Source organism: Mesoplodon densirostris, chromosome 7 (genome assembly GCF_025265405.1).
Source record: "Mesoplodon densirostris isolate mMesDen1 chromosome 7, mMesDen1 primary haplotype, whole genome shotgun sequence".
NCBI classification, from domain to species: domain Eukaryota; kingdom Metazoa; phylum Chordata; class Mammalia; order Artiodactyla; family Ziphiidae; genus Mesoplodon; species Mesoplodon densirostris.
Genome location: NC_082667.1, coordinates 62800081 through 62823616, shown reverse-complemented (window position 1 = coordinate 62823616; position 23536 = coordinate 62800081). Strand labels below are relative to the sequence as shown.

The following is a 23536-nucleotide window of genomic DNA, read 5'->3' as shown; positions in this document are numbered from 1 at the left end:
CAACAATAATATGCAGGCATATACTGAATTAAGATGTATATTGAATTAAAAGCACAAATGAATAAAATGAGACAAAGAGGAAACTTTAAATGATTGAAGGTACAACTCATAATGAAATATGACTGCTACTAAGTGTATCAAATAACACAATGAAATATATTTATAGCAAAACCCTCAGAAAACAAGAGATGCAAGCAACAATAACACCACAGAAATGGGAGACTAAGGCAACGTTCTCAGTCCTTAACAAGTAAGCTAAAATTGATAGTATAGAGGACACGAATAACATGCTTAGCCTGATATAGAAAACCAGAAAGAATGTAGTTTCTATTCAAGCACTTATGAGAATGCTTACAAAAGTTGCTATTTATTAAGCTACCAAAAAACTCAATAAATATCAAGTAAATAAAAGCAGTACAAACCACATTTATTACCAGAATGAAAACTAGATCTTAACATCAAGTAGAAAGAGAAAAAAATCTCAACTACTTTGAAATTTAACTTTTGCTTCTAGAAAACAACTCAAATTAAAAACACTAAAAACACTGCACTTCAAAATCTAACAGCTCAAGTTCTGCTGTTAGGCAATAGCAAAGCCTTATATATATAATTAAACAAGAATGAGATGAATTAAACGTTCAACTCAAAGTGAGAAAAAGCAACAAAATATATTAGGAGTTTATAGGTTAAAAATTAACAAATTACTCAGTATAAATAATTATAGAGCTAGGAGGACAGGTTAGAGATGTTCAGGATGATATGCTAGCACTTAAGATTTCGAAGGAGGAAGAGTCTGGATGATAAATGGTCCAAGGTATGACTGTGACTGAGAATAGCTTAAGTGGTCTGTAAGTGACCACCAGTGGAATAAACAAAGTCAAGAACTGTTAAAGTTTAAACTCTAAAGTACTAAACAGACACCTTTAAGGATGATGGTAGGACTCAGAATGAAGATTGAAGACGCTGAGCCAATACCAATGGAAGGAAGGGCTCAGTAAGGCGCAGGTGGCAGGAATCTGGAGAGTTAGATCAAATAACCAGCTGACACAAGTTCATAGGATTTTACAGCGTCAAGGAACTTGAGCAGGCACTAATTATGGGGAAAAGGTAGTATCTGTGAAAAAAGGGTTGTTTTAATCAAATAGGTCATAGGGAGAGCAGTAGCCTGAGGTAAGGAGAATCTTTCGCTTTCCGAGATTAGCTTGTAAAAAGTAACATAAAGCAGTGTGCAAATGAGCATCTGAAATAAAGAGGTTTTAGTGAGTGGCCAAGAATGAGTGGGACAGCACGGCAAGTTGGAATGAACTTTTCTCCATTTTCTTTTCCAGTCGATTGATCCAGTCACACTGGATCGGGAATCCATATCAGGCATTCCAAAACCAGCTGAGCAAGATATATTTACCAGATTAAACGCCTGGAGACTGCCCCCATCACAGAATGGAAGAGGAGACAGTAGACCTGGATCTGGAACCTAACCGTCCTGTTTCCCACCCCAGCCCTCTTTACCTCTCCTCTCTCACGCACTAACTTCCTACCACAGCCCACGCCTCCATCTCTTGTCAGCTCGCGCCCTCCTCCAGCTTCTCCCGCAGAGACTGCAGGGCACAGAGTAGGAATCCAGGTAACAGCGAACAAGCCGAGGAGACCGCGTGGACGCCCTCCAGCAGGATTCCCAATTCCACTCACCCCGCGCCCTCACCGCCCGCTGACCCGCGTGATACCTGCAAACACCGCTCCCAGCCAGGGCTGGGTTCAGTCACACCCAGAAGCCAGTTCAGAGGAGCCGCAGAAGTCGCCCTCCCAGCCCAGAGAGGGAGCTTGCGTTAGTAATCACGCCACAACTAAGCAGCGCGGGCCACACCTGTCCCTTACACGCCAGCGCCGGCTCAGTATCTACTAAATACCAAGACGCAGGCCGACGCACTCCCGCGCACGCGCACCATCCGTGGAAGCCCCCAGAAGCCCCCGCGGCCCAAGTTTATAAAGCAGACGGGGTGGGGCTTCTGCCCGTCCCGCCCCTTTCCCAGGCCCCGCCCACTTCATCGACTTGAGTCCAACCCTAGGGCCAGGAACCGAGGGCCACGTTTAGGGTAGGTGGGAAAAGGCCTTGTCAAACTTCTGTGGCTTCCTCCATCCCCATCTAGGAGAACTGGCCAAAATTTTTTTACCTTCTCACCTCCACCCACACCCTCCTCCCCCATTTTCTTGGAATCAAAAAACAGTGAAGTAATTTTGAAAAGATATGGTATTGTATATAACATGGTTTAACATGGTTTTTACTGACTTGCTGATTCACTCATTCACTCATTTATTCAATTTTGCATCGCGGTAGAAAATCTTGCAAAAGATCATGAGTCCAGTTTTGGCTTGTTACATATGAGATACTTTGTGACATCCAAGAAGCACTGTCAAATTGGACGTAAGTGAGAGCTTAGAGGTGTATGGGGCCAGACTTGTAAAATTTGTGTCAGTAACGGGTAGATGGTACTCCATACAATGGGTTGGGGGGGGGGGAGAATGAGACTGCAGAGAGAAGGAGAGAAAACAGTAGGAGGAGGAGGAGTCTAGGACTGAGCCCCAGAGGAAGAACTCAAACTAGTAAATCAGGGACTGTCTCCCAGGAAGGAGCCTTTAAATCTAGATCAAACACGATAGGAACCAGATTTTTGTTTCTTTTAACTAACCTCTTCTGTACTCATTACTATCATAAGCAAATTATAACTGTCATCTCACTCATCACCACAACACTATAAGGAAGAGATTATCATCCCCAAATTTATGGAAACTAAAAGATAGCAAAGCTGAGCTCCAAGCTCAGATCACTTCATACTTGTCCCACTGCTACTCGCTCAACGCTTCAAGATTTAGAGGGTCATTAGTAAGATGTACCAGAATTGTGGAATGATATTTTCCAAGATTAGGAGTATGGTGTGTGCCATGAATTGTTTGTGATGGGGTTGACCTTTATAAAAGTCAGTTAATATCTAGGCAAAATAAAAATTTTAACTTGTGAGTATTGCCAGTAAACAGGCTCAAACATAGTCTTTAGCTAATTAAGATTTCAGGGAAATGGAAAGGGTGCCAAGTATGAAGCAGAATGACCAGCCTTCCTCTCATACCTTATAGGTATGAGGTTTCTGACCATGTGTCTTCAAAGGTCCACAGAGGCCTAGACACTGCTTTCTAATTGAAGAAGGGTCATTTTCAGTTTGCAGTCACCTCACTAAAGTCCAGCTATTTTTTAATGGCACAATTTTAAAGGTTTCTCTCAATGTATGACTTTCATTGTAAAGCCATCTGGGATTAGATCCTTAAGATGATGCACAGACTTGTTTGCTACAAACTCCATTCTCTTCTATCATTGTGAAATCCAGATCTTCTCTGTATTTAAGAAAAAAATATAGAGAAAACTTGACCTGAGTTAAGCCAACACTATTCCTAGACCACTTATATATTCATTCAGCCAATTTTTATTGAGAATTTAATATGTGGCAAATACTGTACTAGCAATTGAAAATATATTAGTAAACACAATCAAATGAAGACGGCCTTAATGACCAGTGGAAGCATTCCATATGCTACGCTATTGTATTTCTTCACCCAATGTTCTGTGTTCTGCACATCCTCAGAATATTGTGTTGTGTAGATTGTGAGTTGCATTGGTCAGTCTGGAATTTGTAGATAGTCAAGATATGAATAGGGGTGATTTGGTTTCATGGGCCATGTGTTATGGACATTTGTCAGTTTTTGGCTTCTGATCCTTTGCATACACTGTCTAAAATTATAATCTTCTGTTGAGTCTTGTGAGGGAGTTGGAGCCTGTCTCCATCCATGGAAACTGAATACATCTAATATTAACTTCCTTTGTCTGCATTGCAGCTAGGACTTGATCAATTAGATATACCCAGTCTAGACTTTGAGTTAAGAGCTAGTGACATGAAAAAGCAAGGACATCAAAAAGTTTCTTTTTTAAAAACAGACTTTATTTTTTAGGTCAGTTTTAGATGTACAGAAAAATTGAGAAGATACAGTACATTGAGTTCTGATATACCCCCCCTTTTCCCACTATCGACTTACATTGTTATTATTATTATTTACATTATTATGGCACATCTACAATTAAGAACATAAGATTAATACCTTATTATTAAGTAAACTTTATACTTTGTTTGAATTTGCTTAGGTTTTGTCTCCTTAGGCTCCTCCTGGCTGTGACAGTTTTTGAGACTTGTTTTTGATGACCTTTACGGTTTTGAGGAGTACAGGTTGTATATTTTATAGGAAGCCCATGTATGAGAATTTGTCTGTTTTTCTCATGATTAGACTGAGGTTATGGGTTTGAGGGATCTTCCGATCATAAAGTGCTATTTCCATCATATCATCTCAAGGGAACGTACTAACAACAGGACTTAACACTATTTATGTTAACCTTTGTCACCTGGCTGAGGTAGTGTCAGCAATTTCTTCTCTTTTTTTGTCAGCGGTAGAGAGAGCAGCAACATTCCAATTTCCAGGTTCAGGGAATTAGCAGCTCCAGCAGCAGGGCCTGTGCTGAGGGTGTTGGCAGTGTAAACTGCGCCACCTAGTGCTGAATGGCAGTGATGTCCTTAGCTGACATTGTGTTAATGAATTTGTGTTAATGAATTTGGCCCGTGATTCTGGCTGCAGAATCGGAATTACTATTATTCAGTATTTTTCCTTTTAGCTTAAATCATGCATAGTCAGTTTCTGTTACTTGGAACTACAAACCCTGACTGATACATCATCTTTATTATGATTCTTTAGAAGCTTCTTGGCCCTTTATTCCCCCTCTCCCTCCATAGCAGGACAGGTAGTTTTTTTTTTTTTTTTTTTTTTTTGCGGTACGCGGGCCTCTCACTGCGGTGGCCTCTCCCGTTGCGGAGCACAGGCTCCAGACGCGCAGGCTCAGTGGCCATGGCTCACGGGCCCAGCCGCTCCGCGGCACGTGGGATATTCCTGGACTGGTGCACAAACCCGTGTCCCCTGCATCGGCAGGCGGACTCTTTCAACCACTGCTCCACCAGGGTGGGTAGTAGTTTTTACTGGTAATGTGAATAAGCCCCACAGGAATCTATTTGAATGTAACGGAGCACAATTCTCTCAGAGTTTCAGTTATCCATTGCTGCATAACAAGCCACCTCAAAACTCTGTGCCTTAAAACAGCCATCATTTTATTTGCTCAGGATTCCAGAATTTGGAAGGTGGAGATGGCAAGGATCGGTAATGGCAATATTTAAGGTAGTGTTTGTACTTTCTTCTTACATTTTCTTATTTTTTCTGCTGTTACTGAAGTAGCTCTCATCTAGATCATCAATGACAGCCAAGTCACCAATTTCAACTATTAATTTTTTGTCCTTGTCTACATCACCTCATCTAGCACATGTTGTTTGAGTGAGGGTTTTCTCTGATCCTCCTACCCCAGATTAGAGTTTGTCTATTGTAGTGCAGTTCCAGTAATTTTAAAAGGATAGTAACAAATGCAGAAGTGTGTATTAAAACACATTATGTGTCAGTCATTGCTCTGATAAAACGGTAAGATAAAATGAAATAAGAGCTCAATAAATACTTTTTAAATGATTCCATGGATGCATGAATGAAAGAAATAAGAACTTTGGTTACTAGATTTCTCTTCACTGGGGAGGTCTTCCCCTGCAGAGTCAATCTGAAGTGTGTTGTTCCTGGACCTATGTTCAAGGTAACTGTAGAATGGTTACCATGGAATCCCCTCTAAATGTGTGATTGATTAACGTTTGGGTAAAAGAGCCAAGCAGAGGGACCTTCAAGATGGCAGAGGAGTAGGAGGTGGAGATCACCTTCCTCCCCACAGATACATCAGAAATACATCTACATGTGGAACAGCTCCTACAGAACACCTACTGAACGCTGGCAGAAGACCTCAGACCTCCCAAAAGGCAAGAAACTCCCCCACGTACCTGGGTAGGGCAAAAGAAAAAAACAAGCAGAGACAAAAGAATAGGGACGGGACCTGCACCAGTGGGAGGGAGCCGTGAAGGAGGAAATGTTTCCACCACTAGGAAGCCCCTTCGAGGGCGAGGGCGGAGACTGCGGGTGGCGGAGGGGGGAAGCTTCGGAGCCACGGAGGGGAGCGCAGCAACAGGGGTGCGGAGGGCAAAGCGGAGAGATTCCCGCACAGAGGATCGGTGCCGAACGGCACTCACCAGCCCGAGGGGCTTGTCTGCTCACCCGCCGGGGTGGGCGGGGCTGGGAGCTGAGGCGCGGGCTTCGGAGGTCGGATCACAGGGAGAGGACTGGGGTTGGCTGTGTGAACACAGCCTGAAGGGGCTAGTGCACCACGGCTAGCCGGGAGGGAGGCCGGGAAAAGGTCTGGAACTTCAGAAGAGGCAAGAGACTTTTTCTTGCCTCTTTGTTTCGTGGTGCGCGAGGAGAGGGGATTAAGAGCGCTGCTTAAAGGAGCTCCAGAGACGGGCGCGAGCCGCGGCTAACAGCGCGGACCCCAGAGACGGGCATGAGACGTTAAGGCTGCTGCTGCTGCCACCAAGAAGTCTGTGTGCGAGCACAGGTCACTATCCACACCTCCCCTCCCGGGAGCCTGTGCAGCTCGCCACTGCCAGGGTCCCGTGATGCAGGGACAACTTCCTGGGAGAACGCACGGCGAGCCTCAGGCTGGTGCAACGTCACACTGGCCTGATAATCATTATCACTGATAATCACAGATGAAAAAATCCTCAACAAAATACTAGCAAACGGAATCCAACAGCACATTAAGAGGATCAAACATCAAGATCAAGTGGGGTTTATCCAAGGAATACAAGGATTCTTCAATATATGCTAATCAATGTGATACACCATATTAATAAATTGAAGGAGAAAAACCATATGATAATCTCAATAGATGCAGAAAAAGCTTTTGACAAATTTAACACCATTTATGATAAAAACTCTCCAGAGAGTAGGCATAGAGGTAACCTATCTCAACATAATAAAGGCCATATATGACAAACCCACAGCCAACATTGTTCTCTGTGGTGAAAAACTGAAATCGTTTCCTCTAAGATTAGGAACAAGACAAGCTTGTCCACTCTCACCACTATTATTCAACATAGTTTTGGAAGTTTTAGCCACGGCAATCAGAGAAAAAAAGAATTAAAACTGTCACTGTTTGTAGATGACATGATACTATACATAGAGAATCCTAAAGATGCTACCAGAAAACTACTAGAGCTAATCAATGAATTTGGTAAAGTAGCAGGATACAAAATTAATGCACAGAAATCTCTTGCATTCGTATACAATAATGATGAAAAATCTGAAAGTGAAATTAAGAAAACACTCCCATTTACCATTTACTATTGCAACAAAAAGAATAAAACATCTAGGAATAAACCTACCTAAGGAGACAAAAGACCTGTATGCAGAAAACTATAAGACACTGATGAAAGAAATTAAAGATGATACAAACAGATGGAGAGATATACCATGTTCTTGGATTGGAAGAATCAACATTGTGAAAATGACTCTACTACCCAAAGCAATCTACAGATTCAATGCAATCCCTATCAAACTACCACTGGCATTTTTCACACAACTAGAACAAAAAACTTCACAATTTGTATGGAAACACAAAAGACCCTGAATAGCCAAAGCAATCTTGAGAAAGAAAAACGGAGCTGGAGGAATCAGGCTCCCTGACTTCAGACTATACTACAAAGCTACATAATCAAGAGAGTATGATACTGGCACAGAAACAGAAATATAGATCAATGGAACAGGATAGAAAGCCCAGAGATAAACCCATGCACATATGGTCACCTTATCTTTGACAAAGGAGGCAAGAATATACAATGGAGTACATACAGCCTCTTCAATAAGTGGTTAGGGAGTGTTCTAATTTCATAAGAATGAAATTAGAACACTTCCTAATACCATACACAAAAATAAACTCAAAATGGATTAAAGACCTAAATGTAAGGCCAATCACTATAGAACTCTTAGAGGAAAATACAGGCAGAACACACTATGATGTAAATCACAGCAAGATCCTTTTTGACCTACCTCCTAGAGAAATGGAAATAAAACAAAAATAAACAAATGGCACCTAATGAAACTTCAAAGCTTTTGCAGAGCAAAGGAAACCATAAACAAGATGAAAAGACAACCCTCAGAATGTGAGATAATATTTGCAAATGAAGCAACTGACAAAGGATTAATCTCCAAAATATACAAGCAGCTCGTGCAGCTCAATATCAAAAAAGCAAACAACCCAATCCAAAAATGGGTGGAAGAACTAAATAGACATTTCTCCAAAGAAGATATACAGATGGCCAACAAACACATGAAAGGATGCTCAACATCACTAATCATTAGAGAAACACAAATCAAAACTACAGTGAGGTATCACCTCACACAGATCAGAATGGCCATTATCAAAAAATCTACAAACAATAAGTGCTGGAGAGGGTGTGGAGAAAAGGGAACCCTCTTGCACTGTTGGTGGGAATGTACATTGATACAGCCACCTTGGAGAACAGTATGGAGATTCCTTACACAACTAAAACTAGAACTACCATATGCCCCAGCAATCCCACTACTGGGCATATACCCTGAGAAAACCATAATTCAAAAAGAGACATGTACCACAATGTTCATTGCAGCACTGTTTACAATAGCCAAGCAACCTAATTGTCCATCAACAGATGAATGGATAAAGAAGATGTGGCACATGTATACAATGGAATATTACTCAGCCATAAAAAGAAACAAAACTGAGTTATTTGTAGTGAGGTGGATGGACCTAGAGTCTCTCATACAGAGTGAAGTAAGTCAGAAAGAGAAAAACAAATGCCATATGCTAACACATATATGTAACCTAAAAAAAATGATACTGATGAACCTGGGGCAGGACAGGAATAAAGACGCAGATGTAGAGAATGGACTTGAGGATACAGGGAGGGGGAAGGGTAAGCTGGCACGAAGCAAGAGAGTAGCAGTGACATATATACACTACCAAATGTAAAATAGATATCTAGTGGGAAGCAGCTGCATAGTACAGGGAGGTCAGTTTGGTGCTTTGTGACCACCTAGAGGGGTGGGATAGGGAGGGTGGGAGGGAGATGCAAGAGGGAGGAGATATGGGGATACATGTATACATGTAGCTGATTCACTTTGTTATACAGCAGAAACCAGCACAACATTGTAAAGCAATTATATTCCAATAAAGATATTTCTAAAAAATTAAAAAAATAAAAGTAAACAAACAAACAAACAAAAAAGGACTTTCTAAAATTATCTAAAAATCATATAAAAACTATGACAAAAATAGAGGGGCATATCCCCATTTTATAAGCCATGTGCTCTATTTTCCAATTAAAATTGAAAGGGAGAGACAGAATGAGCAAGAAAATTATCTTTCCCAGAATAGTATTGATCTATGGGGAGAAAGACATGGGAAGAAGGGAGTGGCTATCATGTTTTGTTTTATATCTTTCTGTACTATTCAAAATTTCTACTTCTATATTTTTGTAGCTTTTTAAACAACAAGGGTTATCTGACAGGAAACTTTTGTTTTCAATTTCAATTTTTTAAAACTTATTTTATTGAAGTATGGTTGATAGAGAATGTTGTGTTGATTTCTGCTTTATAGCAAAGTGATTCAGTTATTTATATACATATATTCTTTTTCATATTCTTTTCCATTATGGTTTATCACAGGATATTGAATATAGTTCCCTGTGCTATATATTAGGACCTTGTTGTTTATCCATTCTATATATAATAGTTTTCATCTGCTACTTCCAAACTCCCAGTCCATTCCCTCCACCTCCCTCATTTTATTTTTTTATTTTATTTTTTATTTTTTTTGCGGTACGCGGGCCTCTCACTGTTGTGGCCTCTCCCGTTGCGGAGCACAGGCTCCTGACGCGCAGGCTCAGCGGCCATGGCCCACGGGCCCAGCCGCTCTGCGGCACGTGGGATCCTCCTGGACCGGGGCACAAACCCGTGTCCCCTGCATCGGCAGGTGGACTCTCAACCACTGCACCACCAGGGAAACCTTCATTTTATTTTTTGTATCTACTGTATTTTTAAGTGAATAAATGTTATATTATAAAGAGTAAAAAAAAAAAAAAAAAGAGCGAAGCAGCTGTCAGTCTGTTTATTTGGAATAAGAGTTTATGAGAACCTAAAGTGGACTCTAGAATTGACCATTCTAGACAAGCTGAGCCACAGTGAAATGTGGTTAGAGGCATCTAAGCTTAAGGGGTCAATCTAGGGATGGTAAACTCCAATTTCTAAAATTCTAATTCATTTTGCTTTCAGAAGAGATATTCATTGGGTTAATTGGGTTCATACAGAGGAAGATGACCTGAATGAATATTGGGTACCAAAGCATGTTAGATAAAGGAATTTTAAAGGAACAAGTGGGTGGTTGGCTGTGAAAACTGAATTTGGGCAAATATAGAAACTGACTTCAGTGAGTTGTGGTAAAGAAGGATAATGAAAATTATTCTAGGAGTAAAACTAGGGAAAGTGGGTTGAAGATATAGGAAAATTGATTTTGACTTACCATAAGGAAGATCTTTCTAACAGTAAGAAAACTATCTACATATGAAAGGGAATGATCCTAGAACATAGAGCACTAGCTATACCATTCTTGTTTATGCAAATGCTGGACAATTACTCAATGGCAGTATTATGGAGTGGTTTAATCCTCAGACATATGTTTGGATTAGGTGACTGTTGAATTCACTTTTTACTCTGATAGTCTGTGTTTATATGGACTTTGGGGTGATGATATAAAAACTCATTTTCTGGAGCTTTCAGGAGATAACATCATGAACTAGGAAGTAGTGTGGCCTCTGGTACCTTTTTACAAGCTGAAATGCTTTGGGCCGTGAATGAGACCAGTATTAAATACATTGATGGTTTTGATTAGACTATTCCTCGTTTTGTATGACTGGGACATCCAAACTTGAAATGTCTTTAATGTTAGAATCATGTATTTAATTCATATTAGACATTATCTCTGGATAATCCAGTTTAAATCTCTTAAATTCAAGGGTGATCAAGCTTAAAACATGTCCACGTTAGCTGAATTAACCAAAAACTCATTCAAAATAGCATTTAGTGCTTTTCATAATCAAGAAATAACCTAACTTTTCATCCTTTTATTTCTTCCCTATGTTTAGGGTGGTGTATTCACAGTTTCTGGAACATGTTCCTTACTTTTATGCTTCTTCCTGAAATGACCTCACTTGTAACTGTCGACTGAAATCCTGCTCCTCTTTTAAGGATGTTACTATAGCTCAAAAAGTCAGACCTAGAGGTCACCGTCTCTGAGAAAAGGGCTTTCTTCCAGCCAGTTTCCTGAGAGTTCCTTTGACTTCCTTGCTTCTCAGGCTATAAATTATGGGGTTCAACATTGGAGTCACCACTGTATAGAACACAGATATCATTTTATCCCATTCTGTGGTCTTGGAATTTGGCCACATGTAGGTAAATATTCCTGATCCATAAAAGAGGACAACAACAATGAGATGGGAGCCACAGGTAGAGGAAGCCTTGAGCCGCCCCTCCCCAGACTGCATCTGGATCACAGTGGAGATGATATTCCAGTGGGAGACAAGGATCAGGGAGACAGGAGCTAAGAGGATGACCACACCCATTGCAAAGATGCCCATTTCTGTGCTGTAAGTATCTGCTGAAGCCAGCTTCAGGAGGGCAGGGGGTTCACAAAAGTAGTGATTGATAATGTTCTGTCCTTGATAGGGAAGTTGGAAAGTAAAGGTGGTATCTACCAGAGACACTAGTGCGCCGCTGGCCCAGGACCCTATGGCCAACTGGAGACACACTTGTGGGGTCATGATGGTGGAGTAGTGCAGGGGCTTGCAGACAGCCACATACCGGTCATAGGACATCACTGCCAGCAGTGCGCATTCTGTGCCCCCAACCAGAAGGTAAACAAAGATCTGTGTCATACACCCAAAAAAAGAAATAGTTTTCCTCTTTACCAGGAAGTGGACCAACACTTGAGGGACAATACTAGTAGAGAAACAGAGATCTGTGAAAGAGAGATTTCTTAGAAAAAAGTACATGGGGGTGTGAAGTCGAGAATCCATGAAGATGAGAATAGTGATGAGCAGGTTTCCAAGCACAGTCAACAGAGAAATGATAAGAAAAAGAATAAACAGCAGGATCTGGGTCTGCAAGTCCTGTGAAAGGCCAAGGAAAATAAACTCAGCCATAAAAGTCTGGTTTTCTTCTCCCATTGAGATTTATGCTTGTTTACCTGTTTGGCACAAACAAAAAGAACAGACTTTGGGTTTATGACATCAAGTCCTGTAGAAGAGGTTCATTTAAAGCTCAATTTAAAAACCCAATTAGATATTTCTAGCTTTTTGCTATCCAGCTTGTTCTAATTGATACTAAGTAGAATATTTTTATTCTTATTAGTTGATTGTAATTTAAATCCACCTCATTTTCCCCAAATCTCCTCTCCCCAGTGCCTCTTATTTATAGATAGAATATGACGTTGTTAAAGCCTTCTTGGCTACTTCTGATATGAGGATATTAGAGTTCCTATGGATTTTACTAAATTGCTATACACATATTATTAGGAAATGACCATGTATACTATTAGGACTACCACCTTGCATAAAACTGCACCACTAACTGTTCAAAATACCACATATTTAATTATAACATATGCTTGAGAAACATGAAACAGTTTTGGGGCATCAATTTAATTTGACCTCTTAAAAAACAACAAAATTTTCTTGGGTTTAAAAACAAAGCTTTGGCATATCAACACTAAGGACCATTCTGTTTGGATTAAAGAATGAAATATTAAAAGTAAAACAATACAAAAAAGGAAAAATAGGTTAAAGTTGTGATATATGGATAGGATCGGACTTGAAAATCATAAAAGCCTTCTAAGAAACCATGAAGGAAAACATGTGTAGAGTTTACAACATAAACTGAAAGATTTCTGTGAGATAATAATATCATGAATAAAATTAAAAGATAAACTACAAACTGAGAAAAATATTTTAGGGAGACATCAGACAAAAGTTAAAATACTTTATTACATTATGATTCCATATAAAACACTGAAAATTGTTGAGTCCAAGAAATAATGGGCCAAGGACATGAAAAGACTATTTACAAAGAAGTAATGCAAATAGCTACTAAATATAAGAAAAATATTCAATATTATTATGACTAAATACAATTACAACAATGAGAGATACAGTTTTTACCCGGGAAATTAGCTAAGATTTTAATAGCAACATCACAACAAAAAATAATAACTAGTATTTTATTGAGCATTTAATACATGTCAGGCATTACTATAAGGGTTTTATATTATTATATTGTCCTGATAACATTATGAGGTAGACACTATTTATCTTATTTTGCAGATAAGAAAACTGAGGCAAAGAGAGGTTAAATCACGCAATTAATAAATGGCAGAATTAATTAGCTGTATAATGTATAATGAAGGTGCAGAGAAAAAGACATTTTTGTACAATGCAAGTGAGTAGGAAAGTTAGTACAACATTTCTGAGAAACAATTTTGTCAAATATATTAAATGACTCAAATATTCATATGCTTTGACCCAGTTCTCAATAGTATGGGTAAGGGAGAAATTCCTTTTTTTTTTTAACTAGTCCTTCCTCCCCATGAGGAGTAAAAATCTGATTTATAACATTTGAGGATGTTGATTGGTCCATGATTACTACCGGGTAGGATTACTGCGCTTTAAAAGGTCATGCACATTTCTACTTCTCTTCTTCCCGGGACTGGACTGTTAAGTTGAACAAGGTCCCCCTTAAGAACTTTATTTGCGGGCCTCCCTGGTGGCGCAGTGGTTGAGAGTCCGCCTGCCGATGCAGGGGATACGGGTTCGTGCCCCGATCTGGGAGGATCCCATATGCCGCGGAGCGGCTGGGCCCGTGAGCCATGGCCGCTGGGCCTGCGCATCCGGAGCCTGTGCTCCGCAACGGGAGAGGCCACAACAGTGAGAGGCCCGCATATCGCAAAAAAAAAAAAAAAAGAAGAACTTTACTTGCTCTATTCTCTCATTTTTGAATAGTTCCTAGGTGTACTCATCATCACTTTGTTCTTGTGTATCATGTTGCCAGCCAGAAGGTAATATGATGATACAATATGGATTTAAGCCATAAGGGAGTCTTAAATGACTGTAGACTAGACCACATAGCCCAATCCATGCTTATCAGAGCTCTGAACTTCAGTGACATTAGGGACTAGCTTGGTTAATAAAAAGTAGTGTCTTATTTTCCATTACTTCACATTTCTTTTGTATAACTCTAAAGAGAGGAATGACTAAGAATAGAGTAGTATTAGGAGTTCCTGAATCCCCGAGGTCTAATATCATCTACTACTCGCAAACATTATCCCAATTTCTAAATCCAATTCTAGGAGTCCATTCTAAATAAATACTCTAAATTGCAGAAAATATTCACAAGAAAATATTTTATCACATCATAGTCATGAAATAATGGTTAAAAACAGACACTCAGACCAATGAAACATAATAGAGAGACCAGAAATAAACCCATATATATATGGTCAACAAGGTGCCAAGAATACATTATGGGGAAAGGATAGTTTCTTCAATAAATGGTGTCAGGAAAACTGGATATCCACATACAAAAGAATGAAATTGGACCCTTATCTCACACCATATACAAAAATTAACTCAAAATAAATTAAAACAACTCCTAGAAGAAAATATAGGGGAAAAGCTTCTGGACATTAGTCTTGGTAATGATTCCTTGGATATGACAGTAAAAGCACAAGCAACATAAGCAAAAATAGACAAGTGAAACTACATCAAACTAAAAAGCCTCTGCATTCCAAAGGAAACAATTAACAAAATGAAAAGGTAACCTGTGGAATGGGAGAAAATATTTGCCAACCATATATCAGATAAAAGGTTAATATTTGAGTCACTCCCTCTTGCAAGAGCACCAGAATCACAACTAACAGCTGGGCAATCACTGACAGGAAGATACTGGAACTCACCAAGGAAGATACCCCACATCCAAAGACAAAGGAGAAGCTGCAATGAGATGGTAGGAGGGGTGCAATCACAAGATCAAGTCCTATAACTGCTGAGTGGGTGACTCACAAACTGGAGAACAATTGTACCACAGAAGTCCACCCACTGGAGTGAGGGTTCTGAGCCCCACACCAGGCTTCCCAACCTGGGGGTCTGGCAATGGGAGAAGGAATTCCCAGAGAATCAGACTTTGAAGGCTTGTGGGATTTGATTGCAGGACTTCAATAGGACTGGGGGAAACAGAGACTCCACTCTTGGAGGGCACACACAAAGTAGTGTGTGCATCAAGACCCAGGGAGAAGGAGCAGTTACCCCATAGGAGACTGAGCCAGACCTGCCTGCTGGTGTTGGAGGGTCTCCTGCAGATGCAGAGAGTGGCTGTTTCTCACTGCGGGGATGAGGACACTGGCAGCGGAAGTTCTGGGAAGTGCTCCTTGGCATGAGCCCTCCTGGAGTCTGCCATTAGCCCCACCAAAGAGCCTGTAGCCTCCAGTGCTGGGTTGCCTCAGGCCAAACAACCAACAGGGAGGGAACTCAGCCCCACCCATCAGCAGACAAGCAGATTAAAGTTTTGCTGAGCTCTGCCCACCAGAGCAACACCCTGCTCTACCCACCACCAGTCCCTCCCGTCAGGAAGCTTGCACAGGCCTCTTAGATAGACTCATCCACCAGAGGGCAGACAGCAGAAGCAGGAAGAACTACCATCCCACAGGCTATGGAACGAAAACCACATTCACAGAAAGATAGACAGAATGAAAAGGCAGAGGACTATGTACCAGATGAAGGAACAAGATAAAACCCCAGAAAAACAATTAAATGAAGTGGAGATAGGCAACCTTATATGTGGAATCTAATATAACAAAACAGAAATAGACCCACAGATATAGAGAACAAACCAGTGGTTCCTGAAGGGGTGAGGGAAAGAGGGAGGGGCAAGACAGAGGTAGGAGATTAAGAGGAACTAACTACTCTGCGTGAAGTAAATAAGCTACAAGGATATATTTTACAGCACAGAGAATATAGCCAACATTTTATAGTAAATTTAATTGGAGTATAATCTATAAAAACATTGAATCACTATGTTGTACACCTGAAACTAATATAATATTGTAAATCAACTATACTTCAATACAAAATGGATAAAGAAAATGTTGGATATACATACAATGGAACATTATTTACCCTTAAAAAAGACGGAAATCCTGCTACTTGTGACAACATGGATGAACTTAGAAGACATTATGCTAAGTTAAATAAGCCAGACACAGAAGTACAAATACTACGTAATATCACTTATATGAGGAATCTAAAATAGTCAAACTCATAGAAGGAAAGAGTGGTATGTATGGTAGTTGCCAGGGGCCATGGGGAGGAGGAAATGGGAAGGTATTAGTCAAATGATACTAAGCTTCAGTTATACAAGGTGAGTAGGTCCTAGAGATGTACTGTACAGCATAGTTCCTACAGTTATTCAAAGAACAATTTCCTCTCCCACAATTGTTTCTGAAATTCCACAGGGAATAACTTACCTGTTCTCAGCACTGTCAGCTTCAAAGTAAAGTCTGTCATTTTCTTTTTTCCCTTCTCTTGTTGCTTAGGTGTTATCTGAGCACCATTTCTTCTGTACCCTACAAATAATGGTTATCAATATCAATAATAATAATGATGACAATAATCTTTCTTTGGTACTTACCAAAAGTGGTTTTGCTAGTGCCTTAGGGACCAATGCTAATATATATATTCAAAATGTACAGAAAAGACTGAACAAAAAATGTCCAAAATGTTGAGAGTGGTTTACTCTGGGTATGGAATTATAGGTGGCTTATTTTTCTTCTTTTCTAATGTTTTGGTGCTTTAAAGTTGTTCTTTAAAAGGCCATATATAAATTTACAATATAGGAAAAATATAAAAATAGGAAAATCTCAACAGTATTTAACTGAGGATGCTTTAAACTAAAGTCACTTTATTGCTTCTACTTTTAGCCTTGATAAAGTAAGTGGTATAGGACTAGCCATCTTGCTAGAAGCAAATATAAAACAAGGGACTTCCCTGGTGGTCCAGTGGTTAAGACTTCGCCTTCCCACGCAGGGGTTGCAGGTTCGATCCCTGGGCAGGGAGCTAAATCCCACATGCCTCATGGCCAAAATAACAAAACATAAAAAAAAAGAAGCAATATTGTAACAAATTCAATAAAGACTTTAAAAATGGTCCACATCAAAAAAAACTTAAAAAACAAACAAAAAAAACCCCGATATAAAACAAAGTATAGAACAGTCACTTTCAGACATTGGACAACAGCCAGCTCAGAATGTAATCCTGTATAAGAAGATTAGCAAAGGTGAAAATAGATTGAAACCACCCACTCTATATTGGAGAGTGGGGCAAACAGACATGAACTATGTAGGCATGTACATTTACAAAATCTCTCTGGAAGGTAATCTGAAAATATTACAAAATTCCAAAATAAGCGTTTTTTTTTTTCTGAACAACGCTAATTTTAGGACTTTATATTTTGGAAAGCATTATAGATATGCAAAATTTTTGCTTCAAAGGATATTCACATATAGAAATGTTTCCAGAAAAAAACACCTAAAGTCTAACAATAGATGATATGTTAAATAAATTTTAGATTTACTTAACATAATCTTACAGTACAGAGAAACAGGTAAAAGTGAAGATGTCTGAGTCACACAGACATTGGTTGGATCCTTTTCACCTCGTTTTTTAGATCTGTATCCTTGGACAATTTATTTAGCTCTTGCTTGTATGTGACAGTTTCCTAATGTAGAATGAACATAACATCACAACTTCACTGTACAAATGTAAAGATTTAATTAAGAACTTAATGGAAAATAGTTTGCTCAATGTCTGGCAGCTACACTAAAAAAAAGCCTGCTATGGTTATGATGATAATGATAATGATGATGATGCAACAACCATAAGCCATTAAAAGGTAAGTAGATCGATATTTTCTACAGAAAGATGTCTGACACACAATTGAGTTAAAAAAGTGGGTTACAAAATAACATGTATGGGTGTGTGTGTGTGTGTCTGTCTCTCTCTCTCTCTCAGTGATTCCTTTAAATAACATCCTTACCACATTGATAAACTTTTAACACACAATAAAACTAAGAATCCAGGGCTTCCCTGGTGGCGCAGTTGTTGAGAGTCCGCCTGCCAATGCAGGGGACGTGGGTTCGTGCCCCGGTCCAGGAAGATCCCACATGCCGCAGAGCAGGTGAGCCCATGAGCCATGGTCGCTGAGCCTGCGCATCCGGAGCCTGTGCTCCACAACGGGAGAGGCCACAACAGTGAGAGGCCTGCGTACCGCAAAAAAAACACAAAACAAAACAACAACAACAAAAAAAAAACAACTAAGAATCCAGGTAGAACTGTAAAGAATGGTTATCTCTCTATCTGTCAAAGGTAGGATTTGTATATTTAATGTACATCTGTGTGTATATGTGGGTTGGGGAAGAATGCGGTTTAATCTCCAGGCAGGAAAGGAGATACATGAGTGAAAAAGGAGCCAAATAAGATGAACTGTAGTATCATTTGTATTCCAAGGAAGGTCAGGGATAATTATTCTTTCACACTCTAAATTTTCATATAACTTTGTCAACTTGACTAATTAATTCTCTTTAATACAAAGAGAAAATGAGGAAGAAAAATGGGTAGGAAAAATAAAATAATAGGAACAAAAGTTAGAAGCAAGCAGGGAGGGGAAGCTGAACATAGAGAACAGGAATCCAGAGATGTGGAGAAAAGCAGCAGAAGGAAGGGACTACAGGAAGAGATCTATAAGTCTGGCTGTTTCCCCAAACTAAAAGGACAGGCAATGAATCTTTTATACCTCTGAGGCCCTAATAACATTGCAACCGGTATGGCTTTTCCAGATATCGTCTCTTAATGACTTTGTCTCACGTGCACACACCTGCATACATGGGAATTATTTTTTGTCATACACACACAACAATGCTACATATACCTACTCAATCAGCTTCACAAGCAATATCTCACACAAACACACAGACATCTACACATCATGGATATACTCACATGAGTATTTTATATCCTTATGTACTCACTCTCATGGCCACCAAATCTGTACCATAACAAAAGGAGTCACAGAGGAGGTACTGAGCCAATTGGATACTGACCAAGGCTGGGTCATATGGGAAGCCACCATGCCTGACTTGTATGGGAAGAAGATTGCAGTATGGGGTATACAAGTGATGGCACCAGCAGTGGAGGCTAGTATCCTCCTCCGGACTAGAAGGACAGCACTGAATGTAGCTGGATCCACTCTTCTCCATCTGCTCTAACTCATCAAGGGGTTGGAGGCAGCAGTGCCAGCATTCCTGGAACAGTTTACCATACAGTCTGGTTTCCTTCACATCCCCTAGACCCAAAGCATGTTCACAGGCAAGAAGCTCTTGAAGGCATTCCTCAAAGCAAGATTCCTAGTATGCTTCCAGCTCTCTGCCTGTTTAAGGGGAGATGGTGGAACAAATGCAAGCTGGGGGAAACAGTGAAGACCAAAGGGCTGACAGCAGAGGGTAGGGGAGAATCAGGCAGAGCTGCTTTTCAATAGCAAGAGGAAAATAATGTGACCTCTCTGGAAACAGCCTCATCGATGAAGGAGAAAGTCTGGAAGAGGATTTGAGGGCTGGGATTCTGGAGGAGAAGAGTGGAAATAGAATTGTCTCTGGGAGTCTAGAAAGGAAAAAATTAATGGACAAGAGCGTGAATGACAAAGTTCATCTTTCCCAACACGATGTTCACCTCTCAACCCTCACTCAGTCAGTGTTGCAAAATCCTATAGATGGAGGTCCATCACAAACTTTCTCACTCTCACCAGAGGGCAGAGATAAAGCTGAGGAGTCACTGGTGAAGGAATTGAGGATTAAGTGCCAGAGGGAGTGATTTCTATAGCCTGCATATCTACTCTAAAGGACATCACCAGTTGTGGATAGGCTTCTAAGCGGTGTCTCCCAAGGTCTACACTAGAGTCATTCTATGAGTTCGACTCCATCCCAAGCCTTTCTGCCCTAATTAATTCAAAGTACAAACTCCAATTCTCTTAGGTCCCAGTTCTGAACAGAGGATTTTCCTTCCAGGGAATATTTAAAGGTGAGGTCCTGAGACTCATGTAAACAGGGCATTCCCTGGAGCTTCAAGATCCCTCAACTTTATTATCTTTCCATCCTCTGAGACACCTTAGGGCACTTTGTGTTGTATTTGAAATCACAGACTAAAGCCTTCAAATCATAATCACCTCTCTTAAACTTTATACCACTGTCATTCAAATGATGTCAGCAGATATAGTCTCAGAGGTTCATAAGTCATCAAAACTTGTGTTTTCATTTATATGATAATTAAATAGAAATGAAAATGAACAGATATTGTATTATGCAGATGCCAACTTTCTTACTGAGTTATGCAACTTGGCTGAAGGGCTTGCATTTCATTTCAATTTATGGTTGTTTTAGTGCCATGTGATCACCTTAAGTGGTGGAGTTTAATTTGGTTAGTGCTGTCCTAATATCAACATGACAACAGGGTGTGCTGTTATATTAAAGTTGTATACTTTTTACTAAACATAAAGTCAAAGCTTTTCTTTTGTGGAGATAATTTACAGTCAAAAGACAGTTTTGTAGAATGAAACTTTAGTTTTGTTTCACTGATGGTTAAGATTTATATTCAGGAGCTCCAGTTGAAGCTGGGGACAGGATTGTCAAAAAGATTATGGCACACCATCCAGAGTTATCCCTTGGTTTCCTAGCTCTTTCAAAATAGGTTATTTTGTCCAAGAAAAACCATCAGTTCGGCAAGATACTCTGGCTCTTTTTCTTATATCTTAGTGACTGGTTTTTGGGTTTTTTTTTTCAGGGAAGAGACAACAGGAAGAGTTGCACATCCAAAGGACTAAAAAAAAAAATCTACACCATCATGAGATGGGGGAGGTGTCACAAGAACGAAATACGACTCAAATGTTTTTGTCAATAATAAAGAGAAATTAAATTGCATAATTTTAAAGGCGAATTCAATCTATTGTTTTATTACTAGAAGTGTGATATTCAAATAAAGATGAGTCTTTTTTTTTTTTTTTTTTTTTTTTTGGTACACGGGCCTCTCACTGTTGTGGCCTCTCGCGTTGCGGAGCACAGGCTCCGGACATGCAGGCCCAGCGACCATGGCTCACGGGCCCAGCCGTTCTGCAGCATGTGGGATCCTCCTGGACCGGGGCATGAACCCGTGTCCCCTGCATCGGCAGGCGGACTCTCAACCACTGCGCCACCAGGGAAGCCCAGAAGATGAGTCTTTTGATCTACTATATCCTTGCCAGGTGACACTAGAAATGAATATACCATCTTATAAAGTATTGTTTTGCAACATTGAAAACATTCCAACTAAACAGCACAATCATTGTCTAACAACCTTGTAAAGGGGATTCTTGAAATGGTTGGTAGTGTTTGTGGGCAATTCCTAAGCCCTCCAATTCTGAATTATATAATTTTATAGGCTATACACACCTATATTTAGTGTGTAGTGACTTCATACTGAAAAAGAGAGACAAACTATGAGACAGACAAATCAGACACAGGTGACAGAATTCCTCCTTCTGGGACTCTCTGATGACCAACACACCCAGCAGCTGCTTTTCATCTTATTCCTGGGTGTCTTCCTGGTCACTGTGCTTGGAAATTTACTTCTCATTTTCCTCGTTCAGGTTGACTCCCAGCCTCACACACCCATGTATTTTTTTCTCTGGAGTTTATCTCTGACTGACCTCTGTTTCTCTACCAACATCGTTCCTCAGGCCCTAGAGCCCTGCTATCCAGAAAGAAAGTGATTTCATTCACACGTTGTGCAGCTCAGCTTCTACTCTTCCTCATTTTTGGGTGTACACAGTGTGCCCATTTGGCGGTGATGTCCTATGATCAGTATGTGGCTATCTGCAACACTTTGCATTACCCTAGCATCATGACTTGGAGGGTGTGTGTCCAGCTGGCTGTAGGATCATGGACCAGTGGCATTCTGGTGTCTGTGGTGGACAACACTTTCACACTAAGGCTACCCTACCGAGGCAGCAATAATATTGCTCATTTCTTTTGTGAGGCCCCTGCACTGTTGATCCTGGCATCCACAGACACCCGCACTTCAGAGATGGCCATTTTCTTCATGGGGATTGAGATTCTCCTCCTACTTGTTTCTCTAATTCTGGTATCCTATGGTCACATCATAGTGACTGTGGTCAGGATGAAGTCAGCCGCAGGGAGGCTCAAGGCATTCTCTACCTGTGGCTCCCACCTCATGGGGGCCATCTTTTCCTATGGGTCATCAATTGTCACCTACATGACACCAAAGGCTTCCAAAGAACAGGAAAAGCTGGTTTCTGTGTTCTATGCAGTGGTGACCCCCATGCTTAATCCCTTCATCTACAGCCTGAGGAACAAGGATGTGAAGGGAACTCTGTGAAAAGTAGCCACAAGGAATTTCCTTTGCAGACTTGGAACTTTCCACTGACAATGAGACCTTCCTGGCTGCCTACTTGTAAGACTTGCTGAGTTGGTCTCTCAGCAAGACTGGAATATGGTACAGTTTTTATCCTTGAGACTTGTCCGTGGACTCACTCTCCATCCTTTATCCAGCACTACCTTTGTAGAAGAAGAAGGACAATAATTCATGGAGCATTAGGAAGGAGAGTCTGCTTCTTTCTGGTCAGTCTTTTAGTACCAGGGGATTTAAAAAAAAATCCCTTGAGAAACACTCCCATTTTATAAACCTGGGAACCTGTAAAATCTATCTTTTTAAAATAATACTATATATTACTATCTATCTATTCAAGATCCTACTCCAACTCCTTTATCTTTTGGTATTTCTGAATCTCTTTGCATCATCAAATAACCAATAAATTGACAAACAGTACTTAGTCATTTACTATGAGCTAGGTGTTACATGTATATGTATGTGTACATGCAACTGCATGTGTGTTTGAGATGGAGGGTGAAGAGCACGGGTATGATGAAGCACAATACATGAGCTCTGCTGTCCTTCTTCTCACACTGTTATTAGAGACATGAGCATCCATTGGGGCACATCTTTATAATGGTAAACACAGGGATTTGGAAACCAACAAGAAACAGTGACATCTAAGGGGTGGAAGAGTGAGAAGCTATTACCAATCCTAGGCCTAAAGGAGCAAAAGGAGGCAACTGGAACTTGGAGAGGGTAGCTGTATATAAAAGACCAGCAGACAGGAGCTGTGGACTTAAGTATATGGAGGTGAGGAAGGCTCATGAGCTTAAATATTTCAAGATCATTCTCTACCTACCTTCTAATTTCCTGTTACTGTATTAAAAAAAAAAATCCAGGATAATCTCCCCATCTGAAGAGCCTTCATTTAAACATATCTACAAAGTCCTTTTTACCATGCAAGGTAAAATACT

The 23536-nt window shown here is 40.2% G+C and overlaps 3 protein-coding genes across 8 annotated transcripts in view; 1 reads left to right on the top strand and 2 right to left on the bottom strand.

Annotated features, from left to right (window-relative positions):
- ZNF215 (zinc finger protein 215) overlaps window positions 1-1891 on the bottom strand; it is a 45925-nt gene extending 44034 nt beyond the window's left edge. For all 6 annotated transcript variants that reach the window (XM_060104305.1, XM_060104304.1, XM_060104306.1 and 3 more), the window contains exon 1: window positions 1722-1891. The gene's annotated coding sequence lies outside the window, so the exon portion shown is untranslated. The remainder of the gene's footprint in view (window positions 1-1721) is intronic.
- A 9433-nt stretch (window positions 1892-11324) lies between these two features.
- Window positions 11325-12308, bottom strand: LOC132493848 (olfactory receptor 2D3). Its single transcript, XM_060104747.1, has one exon. It carries the CDS (start codon window positions 12264-12266, stop codon window positions 11325-11327), a length of 942 nt encoding a protein of 313 aa, XP_059960730.1. The 5' UTR covers window positions 12267-12308.
- A 9358-nt stretch (window positions 12309-21666) lies between these two features.
- LOC132493978 (olfactory receptor 2D2-like) lies at window positions 21667-22613 on the top strand. The gene is given in 2 exon segments (XM_060104944.1): window positions 21667-21910; window positions 21913-22613. Coding segments are annotated over 2 exon segments (945 nt in total).
- The last annotated feature ends 923 nt before the right edge of the window (window positions 22614-23536 follow it).